The sequence below is a fragment of the Alligator sinensis genome, unplaced genomic scaffold (assembly GCF_000455745.1).
Source record: "Alligator sinensis unplaced genomic scaffold, ASM45574v1 scaffold1059_1, whole genome shotgun sequence".
Taxonomy (NCBI): domain Eukaryota; kingdom Metazoa; phylum Chordata; order Crocodylia; family Alligatoridae; genus Alligator; species Alligator sinensis.
Genome location: NW_005842103.1, coordinates 1,685,884 through 1,704,288, shown reverse-complemented (window position 1 = coordinate 1,704,288; position 18,405 = coordinate 1,685,884). Strand labels below are relative to the sequence as shown.

The 18,405-nt window shown below is 42.3% G+C and overlaps 1 protein-coding gene across 13 annotated transcripts in view; it reads left to right on the top strand.

Annotated features, from left to right (window-relative positions):
* Positions 1 to 17,738, top strand: part of KLHL13 (kelch like family member 13) — a 108,279-nt gene extending 90,541 nt beyond the window's left edge. For all 13 annotated transcript variants that reach the window (XM_025205071.1, XM_014520309.2, XM_025205069.1 and 10 more), the window contains 3 exons: positions 2,987 to 3,782; positions 14,015 to 14,128; positions 16,165 to 17,738. In XM_025205071.1, coding sequence (XP_025060856.1) covers positions 2,987 to 3,782; positions 14,015 to 14,128; positions 16,165 to 16,652 — 1,398 coding nt within the window. In that variant the 3' untranslated portion in view covers positions 16,653 to 17,738. The remainder of the gene's footprint in view (positions 1 to 2,986; positions 3,783 to 14,014; positions 14,129 to 16,164) is intronic.
* The last annotated feature ends 667 nt before the right edge of the window (positions 17,739 to 18,405 follow it).

Here is an 18,405-nt window from a genome sequence, read left to right as displayed (position 1 = left end):
AAGCAACATCTGAAAAATTACGTCTGTGTACCATAACTTGTCCAATTTTTGAACATTTTCGTGCTAGTCATTATTAGACTTCTTGCTGTTTGTCAGTCATTTTTCTTCATCTCCAAGCCAAGTATATTTTAGAAAACAATAATTGTAACTCAAACTAGGATTATTCCGGGCAATATAATGTAGCCTGGTAATTTGATAGCTATCTCAGTGCGCAGTAAAATTGACAAAAATTGCACTTTTGGCAAGGAAAGTAGTTTTTAAGAAAGCATTTAATGTTTTAATCAGAATGGAAGTGAATGAGGGAATTCATTCACTAGCATCCCAAGCACAGAAATGTGCACAAGTCCATGAATGCGGGTTGGGAATAACTGATCAGAACGCTCCCGAGTCTGACAGACTGCTGACACTGCAACAGATTCAATTTGGACCAAGTAATCAGTCAATTTAGAGCTGGAATTTTAAGCATCAGGGTCTACAAGATATATACAGGGTAATCTACTTGATTTTTAACATAAAGGGATTTATACATTTTTTCAAGACTTGCAAAAAACTTCATCCATGTATATATGATTTAGTGTAAATCCTGCCAGCCTGCCACATGTTTATCTAGTAAAAAAGAGATTACAGAGATTTGTATTCCTGGAGACTAATAGACTACGGAGTCTTTCACTTTTGTGAAGGCATCTTGCAACATGAATGAAGGTTATCATCTGGTGACTCCTCACTGGCCCGTGAGAACTGATGTGTTGTTCTTAAACTGGATCCTAATGAACAAAAGCTACCATCACCGCTGCAGCAGGTAGACTTGCAGAGTTTTTGGATAATTGAATGGCAGTGTCATAACTTGGAAATAACCTGCCCATCGGTTAGACCCCCCCACTTGAAACAGTGAAAGAGAAGAGTAAACACAACTAAGTTCCCAATATAATTCTTTTATAATTTACGTGGGAAGAGTCCTGGAGAAAGCCCATGTCCTTTGGGGCTCACCTGGGGCATTGCAGTCCTGCCACCCCCAAGCATTCAGAAATGATGAGTGAGGCTCCAAAATATCAGTCCTTGTGGGCCTGTTTCCAAGTCTTTTAAGCTGCTGATGAATCCAAGTTTTCTTCCTCCAGCCCTGAGGTGAGGACCAGCCAGCGTGCTGACCCGGGAGCCATGCAGAGTCAGCAAGCTTGCTGTGCAGACGCCTTGAGTTAATCATCTGGGAAATGCTGAGGACAGGGATGAGAGTCACAAATCTGCCACATCTGCACTTCTCCCTCAGGGGTGCAGGGAGGCAGTGCTAAAGGTGTCTACCTGTGCTTTCTCTTGCAAAGGACTGAGCAGTATTCACTCCTTTAGTTTAAAACAGGAGTGCAGGAGTGGGTGCTGGCGCCCTAGTCTCATGGTTAGAGTGCTTGCCCAGGATAAAGGAGACCCAGGCTTAATTCTTTCCTTGATTCGAGGGGTTTCAAACCCACAGCTCCTGCCTCCCAGGGGAGTACACTCACTACCAGGTCATGCTGGATTGGGAGCAGTTTTGACCACGCCTTTTCAAGTGAAAGCGGGGCCTCTGCAGAAAAGATGCAAGACTCATTGGCCAGAGACTGCAAGAGTCAACATGACTCCGGCCAAGTGGTTAGTGGACTTACCTGGTAGGAGGATACTGGGCTCCTTCCAGGCCGTGCTGCCAGGATCATCCGTGTTTGTTAACGTAACGCACAGGAAGTGCCTTCAGAGCTAGAATCCGGGTTCACCCCTGTCCCAGGTGAGTGCCGTAACCACTAGGCTGCCATCATGCTCACTCGCTTATCGGGACAGTTTGAGAGGCCACAGGTGTTACTTGGAGAGGTAGACGCAAAGAGATGAAGAGCCCTTCCCTGGATAAGCCAAGTCCAAAGACAGCTCCTTGTTTCCATCGTGGACAAATAGCCGTTTTCAGAGGTGACAGTAGGCACTGGGAAGTGGGAGTAGGGAAGATGAAACTAAGCAACTTATTGAAAGTGAAACTGCAGTGTGATGCTTCGTGTTAAAACATCACCTTTGGTTGATGGCTTTTATGAAAGGAAACTACACGGTAATGAATGGCTGCAATCATACGCATAATTACTTTTCCAAATTGCCACATGTTCTTTATTCGAAAGTTTTAAAATGAACTGATCCTGAATACATTGCTTATGGTGCATAATTAATATTTTATAAAGAATATATCTAAGCAGTTAAAAACAGATTACATCAAATGTGCGCTATTGTAGACCTCGCCAGCATCTCCTTTTACTGTAGGCACTTTATATTGAGGAGGAGATTTTGCATTGTTAGACATGTCTGTGCTTCAGAACAAGGTGTGACCTGTCTGATCACCAAGTTCTTAACTACAATATTTAATCTATTCCTGGTTAAACAGTTATTATCATGCATAAGTGAATACATCTTAAAGAACTGTGGATAATAATTTTTGAGTGGGTGTGGGTACTGGTTTTGAAAGGAAGGTTAGAAATAGAGGAGAATTCACCAAGTGCAAGGGTTTTTATAGTCAAGGAAATTAATGAGTAAGTTATAATGTAGCAGTCTGGGCACTGAATCGTGTTGAGTTCCTGAGGCCAATTCACATGATGATTCACTCAGTTTTTGAATTAGTCACTTTTCCTTTTACTGCATTTTCCGATTCTGAACTACAAAAGTGTTAACAGAACGCTTCACTATTCTAGAGCATTTTACCTACAGTGTATCATCATTTTCTAGCACATCTGACATAATTAATACATGCTGTACATTTGCTACTTGTCTCGTTCCTTCCTTCCTTCCAAACCAGAGATAAGTTACTGTCTCTCTTCCTACAGTCATGTACACATTGGTCTGAATAGTTTTTTGCGTGTGTGCATCACTTTGAGCATTGCAAAATGGTGCGACTATTGTTTCTCTATAGCATTCATTAAATTGTGTATTATCATGCAGATGTCAAATTAGGAGAAAGTGGTTTTGATTCATCTTTCCATTCACTTATTAGGTTTCTTTAGAAAATTGTGTTGAGGTTGGGAGGATCGCCAACACATACAATCTCACGGAAGTGGATAAGTACGTTAACAACTTCATCCTGAAGAATTTCCCTGCGTTATTAAGTACAGGTGAATTTGTGAAACTCCCCTTTGAGCGTCTTGCCTTTGTGCTGTCAAGCAATAGCCTTAAGCACTGCACTGAACTCGAACTCTTCAAGGCTGCGTGTCGCTGGCTACGGTATGAGGAGCCTCGAATGGAATATGCTGCAAAGCTAATGAAGAACATCAGATTTCCACTGATGACCCCACAGGACCTTATTAACTATGTCCAGACAGTGGATTTCATGAGAACTGACAATACCTGTGTGAATTTGCTTTTGGAAGCCAGCAATTACCAAATGATGCCATACATGCAACCGGTTATGCAGTCAGAGAGAACTGCCATTCGATCAGATAGCACTCACTTAGTAACTTTGGGGGGAGTGTTAAGGCAGCAGCTGGTTGTCAGCAAAGAATTACGGATGTACGACGAAAAGGCACACGAGTGGAAATCGTTAGCTCCCATGGATGCACCAAGATACCAGCATGGCATCGCTGTGATTGGAAACTTTCTTTATGTAGTTGGTGGTCAGAGCAATTATGACACAAAAGGAAAAACAGCAGTTGACACGGTCTTCAGATTTGATCCTCGTTATAATAAGTGGATGCAAGTTGCATCTTTAAACGAAAAGCGCACCTTCTTCCACCTAAGTGCCCTGAAAGGACATTTATATGCAGTTGGTGGTCGAAATGCAGCTGGTGAACTAGGTAAGTGTGTGTTACCTGGAGTGTATGAGTGGTTGTCTGTTTGGCTCCCTCCCCCCCCCTGCACTTTTTTTTCAGCAAAAAATCTCATTTCCAGCTATTTCTTTCCAGTGTAAGCTATAGGAATTCAGTAAATTGCAGGTATGATTTTATGAAGTAAGTTCAGAATATAACTTACAGGAAAAAGTGACATTAATTTAGTTGTGCAATATCCAGTATCCTCATCTTTTAATGAGACCTAAAACAACTTATCATTAAATGCTTGTGGAATCTTAGACTGAGTTTATAAAACTTTTTTTTTTAAGAAAGGGTTTTGCATTTGATTGAAGACATGTTAATATCTTCATGCCAATATACATTTACTTTTTAACAGCTGTTTCCACGTATAGCAGTTGCTTTATAAATACATGATTTAGTAACCTTTACAGTGTAAAATAAAAATAATTCAACACATTTTTTTATTTGGATGAGGACGTTCTTTGAAACACTTTTATTTGAAGGAAAGCTGTGAAATTGTATCTAAAAAATGTGAATTTCGTACTGAAATTGCAATGGCCACTTTGGAATTTCAGTATTTTAAAAGGTGGTTTAAAGGCAGGCTAATAAATAATCAGTGAGGTGGAGATTGTCAGAAGATATTTAAACTGTTGTGTACTTACAGGCTCATGGTTAAGCATCTTACTTTTCATGATGATCAGTGATTTTGCATCACTTCTTTCTCCTCCCCCGCCTTTGTTCTCCTTGCCAAAAATCATAATTTAATTACTTAACCCAAAAAACAAAAACGAAATAGGTCCTCCAGCTTCCCACAGTGATCCACTCTTCCCTTCCCTAAAATGGATGGGAAGACACTCTGCGGCCTGAATGACCTCTGAGTTGGAATCCCTGATCCTGCCTACTCCAGCCCCCTGGGGTGGCGGGGGGCTATCTCTCCCCTCCAGTGAGAGGTAGGAGGGTTTGGGGCTGAAGCATCGATCTCCTGCTGCTGGCTCTCCCCCGCACCTGCTCCGGAGACATCCTCTGCTCCCTGCAGCACAGCTCTGTCTGGAAAGCCGTGGCTGCGTGCAGCTGCAGCAATTCAGACACGTTCCAGCCACAGCCTTAGTCCATCAAAGGTGCGAGACCTGTGTTAATTAGCTTTTCCTCCTAAAACAGGTGGTGGTCATAGTTTACGAAGAGCTCTGAGTGTGTTTACTGAATTGGTAACGGAAGAGCAGTGTAGCTGTGATGATCCAGAGATTATACGAGAGGCAAGGATTTCTTAGGGACTTTGAAGAATGTCTTGCATTTGAAAGCTTGTCTAAGTCTTATCCCAGCTACACAGTTGGTCCAATAAAAGATACCACCCAAAGAAATCCTGGCCATCACTGAATTGTAACCTCTGTCTGTGCATTACCAGTACAGTAAGATACAGTATGGAGCTCCACACTTCTGAGTTGCATAATAATATCCCTGTTTCCTACATCCCCATCCTCAACAGTCTGGACATCAAGATGCATCTTTGTAGTGAGATCTTAAAATTATTTCATTATTTTTACTCAGTAGACTGCAGTAGGTTTACCAGTGTCCTGAAGTATCGTCTTTGTTACTAAACTGAATAAATTAACTGATTGTTTTGTCATGCAGGATCTATATATGTTTCTTTTGTTCACTATCTGAATGTTGCAGATATGTATATCTGCAGCACGCTTCCCACTCATACAACAGACTTCTGTTCTGGGAGGTATCTAGTAGGGCTGTGCAGAGCTTCGATCCCTGATTCGATTTGGTAGAGATTCGGCTCGATTCTGTGGCCAAATATCTGAATCAAATCAGAGGACCCCTTAATCTCTCCGAATCTAATCGGAATCTTCTGAATCGATTCAGAGAGATTCAGAAAGATTTTGCGATTCGAACACAGAGACAGCTTTAAATGTTTTTAAAACCTCATGGAAGTACTTCCGGTTCACTTCTGGGTTCATTGCCGAGCACATGGAGGGCCCCCTGTGCCCCAGTGGGATGCTCCATCCGCCCCAGCATCGCAGCGTTCATGAGCCGCACCTCGTACCTCGAGGTATGTAGAAAAAACTTTTAAAGCTGTGTCTGTGTCCGAATCACTGATTCTCTGAATCGGCATTGAATCTTCAGATTCGAATTCAGCCAAATTGAATTGGGGACAGTGATCCGAATCAACGGTTCAAATCCCTGTCCCTGATCCGGGCCAAATCCGAATCGAATAGGGCCTGTTTCGCACACCCCTAGTATACAGAACTAGCATTTTAGACTTTCAGTTCTTTTAATGAAGCTAACTCAGTTTTGAGTAGCAGAATTGATTTGTCCAATGAGGCATAAAGTGTGACATTTAGAATGCTTCTTTGGCTTTTAAAATATATTAGAAAATGAACTTTAAAATAATTTGACTTCCTTATACAACAGTTCCATGATTTATGGCTAAATTGATCGTGCTCAGCAACTTGTTGCTTTGTCTACCTCCATACAAACTAGGGTATGAGCTTAAGGCTCTATAAGAGCACGTATTGTGCAAAAAAAAAAATATAGTCTTTTCTCTTTTTTTAAAAAATTTGTTATCTTGGGTAAATAGTGTCAGAACAGCTTATCTTCACTGGAAGCTCCTTGCTGGTGGCTCATTCCAAGAGGACAGTCCACGTGACTTGTAACGTTGTTGTCCTGGCAGCCACGTGAAACGGTTTTGACTTCCCTCCTGCGTGAAAAACACATCTGAATTGTGATGGAGTTGTGGAATATATATATTTTTCTTTTCCACAGTGAGTGAACTTGTAAAAAGGTGTCCTCTTTCTTCACGTCCCCCCATAGCTTGTGCTTATCGTGGGCTATGGGAATCAATGCTAGTCGACTATGTCCTGATGGTGGAGAGGCTGGATGTGAAGGTGGTGAAACAGTTTACGTTGACCAGTAAAATGTTCTTAAAAAAATTAGACTTTTATACAAACTGTTATGTCATGATCTTCCATGGACAGGAAATATCTCTTGCTGGACTGCTGTGCAAACAGCAGTCATAACATCAATCTGATGCATTAGCTGACTCACAGGCAGAGTCTTAGTGGTGGATCTGATATACTAATTAGATTTTATACACGAGATTACTGTTATTAAACTAAAACCTGTTTAATTTATTCTGTGAATAACCCAAAGCATACTTCTAGGTACTTGAAGGTCAGTTAATTTAAAATAATTCCCTATAATTTTAAAGGGGAATACAGAAAGCTCTAAGAGGAATTTGTTCACCAGGTTGAAAGTAGACTATGTTGGAAAGACCATAGGATGCTTACACTCCTTACTGAAGAGTTCTGTATAGACTGGTTTTTTGGGCAAAACGTAAAATACAAAAATGATCTTTTGATTGATCTAGATCTGCTGGTTTGTTTCACCGGAAAAGTTAAGCTCTTTTGTCATCTGCTTTTTGCTTATTTTAGATTTTTCGTTTGTGGGGGGAGGATTTCTACTGCTAGTTGTAACATGGGTCAGTTGGATACCGGGATAGTTGAATAATCCTAAATGGTAGTGGGGCCCACGACCTCTTGTATTTTCAGGCAAAGCACTCAGACGTGTCCATGGGAGCTGCTCTAAAGAACATGTAGCTTCCTCCTGAGTTGGTTTGGATTCAGTGTATGACCCTCGGGAGTAACTCAGACCCTGTACCAGGGGCTTGAAGGAGCCAGATGTTACTGGATTGGCAGCTTGCTTTGGAGGGTGCTTAATGCCAACATCTTGGTCACTCATGCAAGATTTCTTGACATTTAACTGCAAGACTAGGCTTGTTTGCACACTACTACCAGCTTGATTTGCACGAGTTTAACTAAACCACTTCAGCTTGTGCTTGGAATCTCTCTCTCTCAAAATCAGCTATCAGTTTAGTTTGTGCTAATATATTTTTAATGCAAGCTCAACCTGTAAAAGCTGGGGTTAAACAAGACTGCTACTGCACAAAGCGTGAGGCTTAGCTGGTGTACAATAACACCATTACTCAAAGCCGGTGCAGTTTTTTTGCGTGTAGGGCAGGCCTTAGGTGTGGTGTTCTCCTGAAAGTTTAGTTGAGGCTCTCCTGCCCTAAATTTTCCCTGCGGTTCAGTTGCTTTACCTGCTCTCACACATTTTTTAAAGGTACTACAGATTGTCAAACTGGTGATGAGACTTCCACGCAGCTGGTAAAACGCTTTGGCTCTTTCTGCATGGAAAGCACTGTGTAAGTGTTCGCTCTTCTGGCTCTAGGATTTTGATTTGGGCAGCGATTTGTTTTCTCCTCCCATGAATTGCCCAAACAACATGCTTTTTTCACTTTCATTATTCCCTTCACGAAAGCTGACCGCCTAAAGGCATGAAATCTAGCTAAATTCCCCAAGCCTGTGAAATATGAAAAACTTAGCTTTTCAAATAAGAGGTTGAATGTGCATTGGGCCAGCATTATGGAATTTGCCCTTAGGTTCAAACTCATCTCAGCCTTTTAGTTGTTGTATGTGATATGAATGTAAAAGCTTAACATCAAGTTTCCAAAGAATAAAAAAATAAAAATCAACTTTCACTGCCAGTTGCAGAGATACTGAATTCTTTCAGCTTACTCTTGTTAGGCTGGATCACTTACCAAACACTTCAGGTCCAGGGCCTGTGGGTCAGAGTTATTAAAATAAATGTCCTTTTTTGTCGGCAAGCCTTCCGTACCAGTTTAACAAAAAACACCACTGCTTCGGGGTCCTTTTGCCAACGCGTTCAAAACACTTCCGAGAAGCTTTAATGTTTGAGAGCTGCGTAGGTGTTGCTTTCCAAGCCAGACCTGCCTGTTTCAGGAGTGGTAAAGTAGCAGCTATTTAACATGCATACCACTGGAAGAAGGGTATAGCACATCCACATGGAGTGGGGAAAAATAACCCCTTTTGAAACCCACAGGGAAAGTTCCTTGGACTGGAATTTGGTCAAGGCATTAACACCTCACTTACTTTAAAATTACAAAGGGATTCTGTAAGGACTTGATTTTTTTTTTAAATGCCACGCGTGGAAATTGAACATGGCTGGTGAAAGGGTAGAGAAGAAGGGACGACGGAATGAAAGCATGCTCCAGAGAGCTGGTCCTATAGGACAAGGAGAGATGGACCTGGAGAAAACTGTGAGAAAAAGGGTATGGAAAGAAGGGGGAGAAAAAAATTGAGGTGCCCTTCAAGCACCCCTAAAGCTGTGTTGGCTTATCCAAAAAATGCCAATCCCCACATAGTTGGAGTTCTCCCATCACTATTATTTTGTGTGTAGTCTTGCCACAGAGTTGGGATTTTGGCTTACTTGTATATGCATTATTGTACTGTTGTGATGATGCATCAGCCTGCATTGATATCCAGTCATGATGCAATGTAAGGAGCAGAGAATATCTGAACTTCTTGTGGGGACCTTTGAGAGGCAGCAATGGACCCGGCATGCATGGAAAACAAGGCCGCTAACTACACTCCAATTAAAGTGAAAAAAGAGAATCTTTTAGGAAACTTAATTTTAAAAATTTGAGTGGGAGCCGATGCAAGGTTTTCAGACGTGATCTTCAGGATGATTGTGTTCCCCATGAAGTGAATGTGAACTGTGTAAATGCTGTTCGGAAAGTGTAGCACCACACCAGAAAGTTGGGATTCTCGAGCTGAGGATGGTTCTTTCGCAAATAGTTCAAGTTGTATAACCTGATAATGGCTGTAGTGATATAACAAGTTTCTGTAAGCCATTCCCTGACAAATTACCTGTTCTTCTGTGCCTTAAATCTACCCCGTTCCCCTTCTGCCCATGGGACCTTTTGCTGTGTGGGCTGGAAAAAGAATGAAGGGAGGTGGGCAACTAGCTGAATTTTTACTCGTGCTTCTATCCTGTGTAATTTATTGGCTACTTTTGTCCTTGATGATTTTCTAGAATTTTGCTCTTTTTTAAAAGAGATTTCCCCCCTCCAGCATCCAGGGAAATGCAGAGAGAAAACTCTATGGGATAACCCCCACTTACTGTTCACTTAGTTAACTGGCCTGATAAACTTGGTGCTGTTGATATGCTGATTGGAAGGTAAATGGTCAAGCTACCTTCTCGTCCATTTAAAAAGTAGGCAAAATTGTAAGAATAAATTGTTGGCCTAGCAATATGTAGGCTTGGACTTTGCTGCGTGGCAGTCTAGAGCGTAAATGTGTGCACCATAAGAACAAAAAAAGGTTTTGGCTCCAGATGGCATCAGTTTAGTTACCGATGCCCTTTCCATCCCACGCTTACCAATTTGGGATGCCTTCATCCATTGAGCAGATAACTCTGCATTTCAAAGGCTTGTAGTAGTTAACCAACCTAAAATCCAATTAACAAGAAAATTAAGTATGACAACTTTAAATAAAGAGACATAATGAGAAAATTGTGTTTTCTATAATGTCTGGGTAGAGAATTGAATGAAAATTGAATGAAAATTTTACAAATAACTGATACTGGCACAACTGCTAGAAATTAGTCATGCAAAGTGCAGTAAATATAAGGCTGACACGACTGTGGCAGAACCCCAAGAAATCAACTGCACTTGAGGAAATAAGATGAAAATTAAGATGTATAGGGAAGTGCAAAGTCTTTAAGAACCAAATATCACTTACTAATACTTAAATTTCCCCAAAAGTCTTCAAAGTTTTATGTTTTAGGAAGAGCAAAACTGAATTTTGTACTTTAAAAGGAAAAAAACCCCAACTATTAAACTTGTAACCCTAAAAGGCCATGGTGGTATTCTTATGCACCTAGATGCATTAGCTTATATAAGGAAATAAGGACTAATGCATATTATTTGACTGTGGCATGCCTAATTAGGTCACACCAGTTGAAGGTAGGCAGGAGGGCATCCATGAGTGTATACCTAGGACTACTCTATTCACTGACAACTCAGGCCCATTTTTCCTGCTCTCAGAAGTTTTTGTACACCCTGTTTCTGGCGGTGGTCTCCATAGAAATAGGCAGAAACAGAGTGCCTTTTTGGTGGAGGAATGACACGGGAAGGGTGGTGGCTCTGCTCAGAAAGAGCAGAGCAGTGGTTTTAGGAATTAAAGAGTCCTATCCGTCTTTGTCCAAGACACTTGCACGCCTGGCGCCAAGTCTAATGTGTTCACGCTTAGTCACGTCTTTGACACTTGCATCGACATGGGTGACTGATAGGTCTCCTGGCAGTGGCGTACAGTTCATAAATCTTGGTGCACCTAAGCGAGTGCCATCACGAAACAGTCATTTCTTTTGGGCCGTATGAAAATGAAACCTGTTAGAGCAGGGGTGCCATAAGTGGCATGGGCAACTTCCATGTGTGGCACATAACAGGTCTACAGGGAAACATGGTACAGGGAAGCATGGTAGCCAGGGTAGGGAGCAGAAAGCAGAGCAGCAGACTGAAGAAGGGGATCAGAGCGGCTCTGGGAGCGTGTAGGCCTAATTTGTGGCAAGCCTGCCCAAAAGGCTGGCCTCTGTTGTGCTAGAGCATGTGTGCACTCGTGCTCTCTCTGTCTTATAAATGCTGCCTACAGAGTCACAGAGCTGTTTAATTTTGGTACAACAGCAGGTAAGGATTTTTATTATGGAGATGTTTTTATGAAGGATTGATTTACTTGAATCTTAATCATTTGAGTATTAGGAGATAATCATCCGAGGCTGCCTTTTCTATATTGGAGACTTGGCAAGGCAGGCTACAGCTTATATAAATTACCTCCATTTACAAATTAGTTTGGTGTCTACTTTTGTCCATCCTGCAAGGTTCCTCAAAAAGAGTTGGTACCATTGGCAGCAATTAATTCAAGAGACTCATGCTAAAAAATACCAGAACAAAACATTTTAGGCTAAGGTTCCTCGTATTTCATCATTTTCATAAACCTAAATTGTCTTACAAAGCCATACCTGTGAATCTGAGCATGTTGCATCCTACAGCTGTGGATTCCTGACCTGTAGCTTTCTCAGACCCGTAAGTTAAGCCATCAGTCTTGGTCTTTTCTTGCGTGAGAAACGTAAGAGAGGGCTCTGGGCTGCGGCAAGCATCAGGCACCTGGTATTGGAAAGATATCTGAGAAATTACCCGTTAAGAACGTGGATGCAGAACGCACTTAGTCTAGAGTATTCTTAATTTACTCCCGAGGAGAAATGAAGCTGAAATGGGACGTGCAGAGGAAATGCTATTCCCTGGCATGAGATTACTTCAAAGGCAATCCAAAATAAGTTTGCAGTGGACAAAGTTATGCTGGGATGTGTGTCCTACATCCACTACCACTGTCAGCTTCCCTTCGGCATAACCATTTGCTCAGTGCAAACCAGCATTTGCAGGCCGGGGGCTATAATAGCACCTACCTCAGACAGCCATGCGTCTCTGCACCCAAGTTCAGCTGAATCACTTGTCCAAGGTGCTGTTGTACTGGAAGTTTTATCTTTGATGTTATATAGAGCCAGGGTTGTGACTGCTTGGAGGTACAAAATGGCACATTATGTTTTGTAAGAGTAGAGAGGTTCTTCATTGGGTAGTAGTTAACTTCAATTTAGGGAGCTTCGTGGCCTATATATTGGGACCCCTTTTTCCCAAGCTCACATTACATGAGCAGGATCTGGCCTTCAGTTCTCAGTTGCTTTCACAAAGATATATTTGTCGTATGGGTTGGTCCCAAAGAAATGTTTTGGTCTATTTAAAATAGTCTGTGTACTTGTAAAACTGTCTTTTATAGTCCTTGTACTCATTATTATGGCACTGAGTTATCCATGAATACTGACAATTGATTCGGGACAGTGATTTGAATCACCGAATCGAATTGCTGCCTCCCGAATCGGTTGAATCTGAATCAAGTACTAGCCACTTTGCACAGGCCTAATAGCTGTATATCACATAGGTGGCTGGAGAGACTGACCTGGCTGGGATTTTCAGCACTTGTCTAAATCTGAACAAAACCCAGCCCTGGATTTGTGTAATACCTTTCTGCAAACAGGCGTTTTTCTTTTTCCATGTGTGTGAATTTTGAAACTGGTACTTGTAAGAGGGGACCATAATACTGAGGTATAACTTTCCTTCATGGCTGCATGAGCAAGGGCTGTCAGCATCTGCATCCTGCGTTGCAGCATCACGATACTAGGGGACGTGCAACACCCAGAAGCACCTCCTCAGGCTGCTATTCTGAATACTTCCTTCATGCCTTTCTCCTAGGCCCACCTGTGGGGCTTTTACTTGGCCATCTAAATCTAGAACTTCATTGTTGAGCCAGTCAGCTTGTCTTCAGCCAGCATCTTCTCCAAGCTTATTTCTCCTTGGAAACGCACATTGCAGTTTCTTTATCGTACAGCGCAGTGTGCTCCAAAGCATCCATTACATTCACAAGTCATGTGTTTGTATTGTTGCCCTGGTCCTTGCGCCCGTGAAATGCTTCGTTAGGCCTCAGCCCCCAGAGACGGTTGCACCGAGCGTAGCCTTCGCCCACGTGGCTGCCCACTGACATCAGTAGGAGTCTGCTCCGTGTCCTGCTACAGCTTGAATCCCAAAAGCCATCTGGGCTTCTGTCTGTGAAGGGTCCCACGCCGCAAGGGATGGCCGTAACGTTAGCAAGTAACTGTTATTGCAAAGGGGATGTTAAATTCCTAAAGCAGGTCTGCCCAGTGTCCTTGCAGGTGATCATTGGGTAGCATAAAAGCATTTTAATGCAGAGCTGTAAGGAAACAAGCTGCTTTGAAATCATCTGTGCATGGGTGGGGAGATGTGTTTGGGGGAAAAAGGACTGACAGAGGGGCTTAAGACTTCCTAATCTTTTCAAATCCCCTCTCATAAGCAGACGTGTTTCAAGTTTGTACCATTTCTAGTTGCACAAGACCCTGGCATCAGAGGAAGAAGTAGAAAAGCAGTTGCATCTCATTTTATTTTTCCTTTTTCTTTTTGCTCTGTGTGTGTGTTTGTGGGTGTGTGCACATGCATGTATATCCTCAGCAAAATATTCGAGAGATGTGGCAGATAAAGCCGCACCTGTACTGAGGAAACTTGGGGAAACATGGGTAAAAGTTATTTTCTGCTACTCCTGCAGGACAGAAATATTGAAGTTTAGTGATGCCTTTAACTAGACGTAGCATCTGAGCATACCTTTTGAAGTTTTCTTCCATCCTTAACAGTTTTCACTGATGTGCTGCCTTTTTATGACTATATGAGCATCTGTTGTTAACTCAAAATCCAATTGCGACGCACACATTCAATGCTTTTTATATTTTTTCTGGTTTTTGTTCTTTTCCAACAGCCACAGTGGAATGTTACAATCCGAGAATGAATGAATGGAGCTATGTTGCAAAAATGAACGAGCCCCACTATGGCCATGCAGGAACAGTGTACGGGGGATTAATGTATATTTCAGGTAAATCGTTCTTATAAGTATTTGAACAAAATGTGCCCACACGGTGTGCTCAGCTACACAGCTTTTCTTCCTACAGAGGCAGAAGGAAAATGAAAGGAATTATTCTTTGCATGTCATATGTCTGCATGCTGCATGTCTTTCGTACAAAACTGGTGAAATAACATATTTCTCACCCTCCAAAAAACAGTTTTAGATGGTTACCCCTGTTAACAGATCCTCGCATGTTAAGCATCTTTGAATTGCACTGCAGACTTTTGCATGCTTTAAGCTTCAGAGTAGGATTTTTCTGACAGCTGTGCTCAAACACCTACATGGTTCAGTCATGCAGAAGAAGCTATTAAAAACTTGTCCATTTTGGCTTGATTACCTCAGTAAGTGCTGGAAAGTTGAGATAATGCTATGAATAAAGAGACAGCATTATCTGCTGATCTGAGGTACAGCAGGAAATATTTTAAGGTCAGCCACAGTATGTTACTTTTACTATTTTGTTAAGTAACTTTCATCCTCTGATTAATAGTGGATTAGCAAGTATCCTGAGATAGCAAGGTGTCAGACCTCCCAGATATTTATTCTGTAGTGAAGAGGTTTCCATGCCAAATCAGTATATGGTCCCTACCCGATCTCCTCTTACCCCATATGTGTTTCGTAAGTAATGCAGCGTGTTAGGCTCTGTGCCCATATTTTTTGCTCCTTCTAAATGTGTACCCTTGAGTCACAATTTCCATTGGCCTCAGTAGCACGATTCTTTCGTGTGACCACAGTGGAGCTGAAACCTGTGCATTTCGTCCGCTGTGTTGTCTACAACCACTCTAACAATGCTGTTCGACCAAAAACTTGAGAGATGTTTTGGGAAATTTGGTTTGATAGCCATAGACTGAGCCTGGACACGAAAGGCTGGCTTCAATAGGTTGAGTTATCTTTAGGAAGGTTCTTAATTTTTGGAAGTTTTTGGCTTTTGGCCAAAATTAGGGATTTGCCATTTTGCAAGAGAATTTTTTTAATCAAATTAAAATTAAGTTTCAGCCCTCTGCTTGAGTTTCTGCTTACATACCTGTGATGGTGTTACATAATACCCATGTCAAAGAGAAAGCATCATCTTAAAGCAGCCGATCTATCTAGTGGATGGAAATGGAAAACTCGTGTTCGCCAGTTGAGTTTCAGACTAAATTTTACATGCTTACATGTAGGAAGCTGCATCAGGAGCAGATGGACTCCTCTTGCATTTGTGCATGCTTTGAGGGGTATCAGTTATCTGTCCTTTCACATCCACTAGCACAGCCAAAGCGATGGTAATGGGACCCCCTGGACTTCTGGGGTCACTCAGGCACACTTGACCATTGCCTGTCAGTTGGAAAAGCAAGTAAAAGACACATTAGCGCACTTGTCAGTGGTAGCTGGGATGGTGAGCAGCGAAATGCGCCTGCATTTCTCCAAGCTGTGGCTGGCTCTTTAATCTTAACCCTGGAAATCCAATTAAATGGGAAGGAGATGGCCAATCCAGGAAGCACAGAATCAGGCAGCCATTTTCTGTCTTCTGAAAATCGACCTCACCTATGTAGAGTTGTCCGAGGCCCAAATTGCCTCCTTTAGATGCATGAATAAAGGGGGATCGTCTGAACGTGCGTTTCCCCAGTTTAGTTCATAGGGGAGGTTCAGCGGCATCTTAGGACCTCTGCCATCCCCTGTACAGGTCCCTGCAGTGCAGGTTCTGCAGACAGCTGGATGCGGGCTGACCGTCGATACGAGTGAAGAGGATGGGGATGGGGCCACGGGCTGTGTGTTGTGTGTGCTTGAGCAGTGTCATGGCCTTCCCAGCACAGCCACTCGAGGCAGGGTCCCTGCTGGCAGGGGTCTGGGAGTACTTCACCACCCCCAGTGCCTTTTTCCTGCTTTGTAAAGTCCTACGTTTGGCATGCTTCTTCCTAAAGTACTCATCGCTTCAGCAGTTATACTCATTTCAGTTGGACGGAGTTTGCATTTTTGCAGTGACTGTTTATTCAAAGGTCAGGATCACTGACTAATGTCTGTCTCTTTAGGGGGAATTACCCACGATACTTTCCAAAAGGAACTCATGTGCTTTGACCCCGACACGGATAAATGGACTCAGAAGGCTCCGATGACAACGGTCAGAGGCCTGCATTGCATGTGTACTGTAGGAGATAAGCTTTACGTTATCGGTGGAAATCACTTTAGAGGGACCAGTGATTATGATGATGTTCTAAGCTGTGAATATTATTCACCAACCCTAGACCAGTGGACTCCAATTGCTGCTATGCTCCGTGGGCAGAGTGATGTTGGAGTTGCCGTCTTTGAAAATAAAATCTACGTTGTTGGAGGGTACTCATGGAATAATCGCTGCATGGTGGAAATAGTCCAGAAATACGACCCAGAAAAGGATGAGTGGCACAAGGTCTTTGATCTCCCCGAATCGCTTGGCGGTATTCGAGCCTGCACTCTTACTGTTTTTCCCCCAGAGGACAACACAGGGTCACCGTCTAGAGAATCTCCTCTTTCAGCACCTTAAAAACATCCGTTGACTTACGACGTTGTAGTAATACCTTTGCACTGCATCAAGGAGTCTATTATTTTCCTTCAGTAGTATCTGTTAGGCTTAGCCTACAGCCAGTGGTACAGTGACTGGGAAAAACACAGGACTTGGACGTTACCCATGCTGTCTGTTTGGCCTACAACGTTTATCAAGTGGTTAACACACAAATGCCGCAATGTACTCCACAGAGCCAAATGTCTAACACGATGAGAAACGAGAGCTTGTCTGCATAAAATGTATGAACTAGGTACGTTTTCAGTGTTGTGTGCTGGGTGTGAGGTACCTTACCACTTACATTAGGAAGTCCAATAAATCAAATTGGCAGGGACTGTAACCAACACGGACCTGTTTGCCCAACTTCAGATCCCGGCGTCTTTCTTCCTTTCACCTTTGACTGCAGATACTAAAGGGAGGCAGCCTGCACCCGCGCGAACGAGGAGAAAAGGTTGCCAAGAGGCCTGAGCTACCTCCCTCTCTTTTCACAGAGTATTTTTGACATATCTGTGCACCTGCCCTTCTCTGTGGGTGTGTTCAGAGCGTATGGAGTTTCTTAGGCAGACAGGAGAAATCAAATCATCATTTAAAAAATATTAATGCTGTATGAGTGGACCCTGTGCAGACCAGGATTTTTTATAACATCGAAGGCTTTTTTTTTTTCTCCCCCCGAGTCGATTCAAACAGACGACTTAAGGTTTTTTAGTTCGTTGTTTTTTCTCACCCCTGGTACTTGCTTCCACTTGTAAGGGGAGCATAAACGATTAACAAATGGGAATTCAATACAGCTGTATATCCAGTTGTACTCCTGTACTGAATTGGGGTAGATAAGGGCTAGAGACATTAATGTAAGCCACTAAATTTGATCAGATTGTTCCATCAGATGAAATTTAATCTACCTTTTCTCCTTTGCTGTTGAGAACTTGCATATTCCGTGTCCTCTGTATAGTCTCAGTTAATAAGGTTATTTAGCACAAAGTGCAGCTTCAGCAGGAGAGCTGCTTTTTGCTCAGTGAACTCAGACTACCATGTTTTACCTTCTTTTGTTCAATAAAACTTTTAACTGCAGTTACTCGGTCTAAGCTACCTCATTAATGTATTTAGCTTTCTTCTTATGCCTCTCTGTTGCCAGGAGACATGTTGCGTATATCTGTGTGGGTAGATTAATTTGCTAGGAAACCAATGCACAAGTGATCTTGAATGGGTACTTTGACCTAGTTTCAGGAAACCACTCTGGCCAGACATGTCCATTTTAGTTTTAAGAACTGAAAATGCGGAAATTGCATCTGAACAGTGGCTCATAGTGAGCTCTCACTTAAATGCTCCGCGGTTCAAGTGTACGACAGAGTAAGCTCTGCTTTGCCTATTCTAGCATAACGAATTGCTACTGACTCTGTATTTTTTTTTCCCAGCACTTGTTTTATATCAAATGAAAATCCATTACGATTCTTAACAGATGTTAATTTTGAATGCTTACATAAACCTTATGCTTGCATAATTACGTTGGCGTTCCCAGCCTAAGCCACAGGAATTTGGTATTAATTAATGCAGTCCCGGTGGCAGAAAAAAGTGTATGCTTTGTTATGGTCCCTATTACCAGCAACCATGTGAACCCTGATAATATGTTCTCAACCAAGTTATTAATAGGTGGTCCCTGTTGGCAACGTAATGATGCTGTGTTTTAACCACATTTTTACCTGTTAGCATTTGTTTCCTTTGACGGGATACAGTTGGC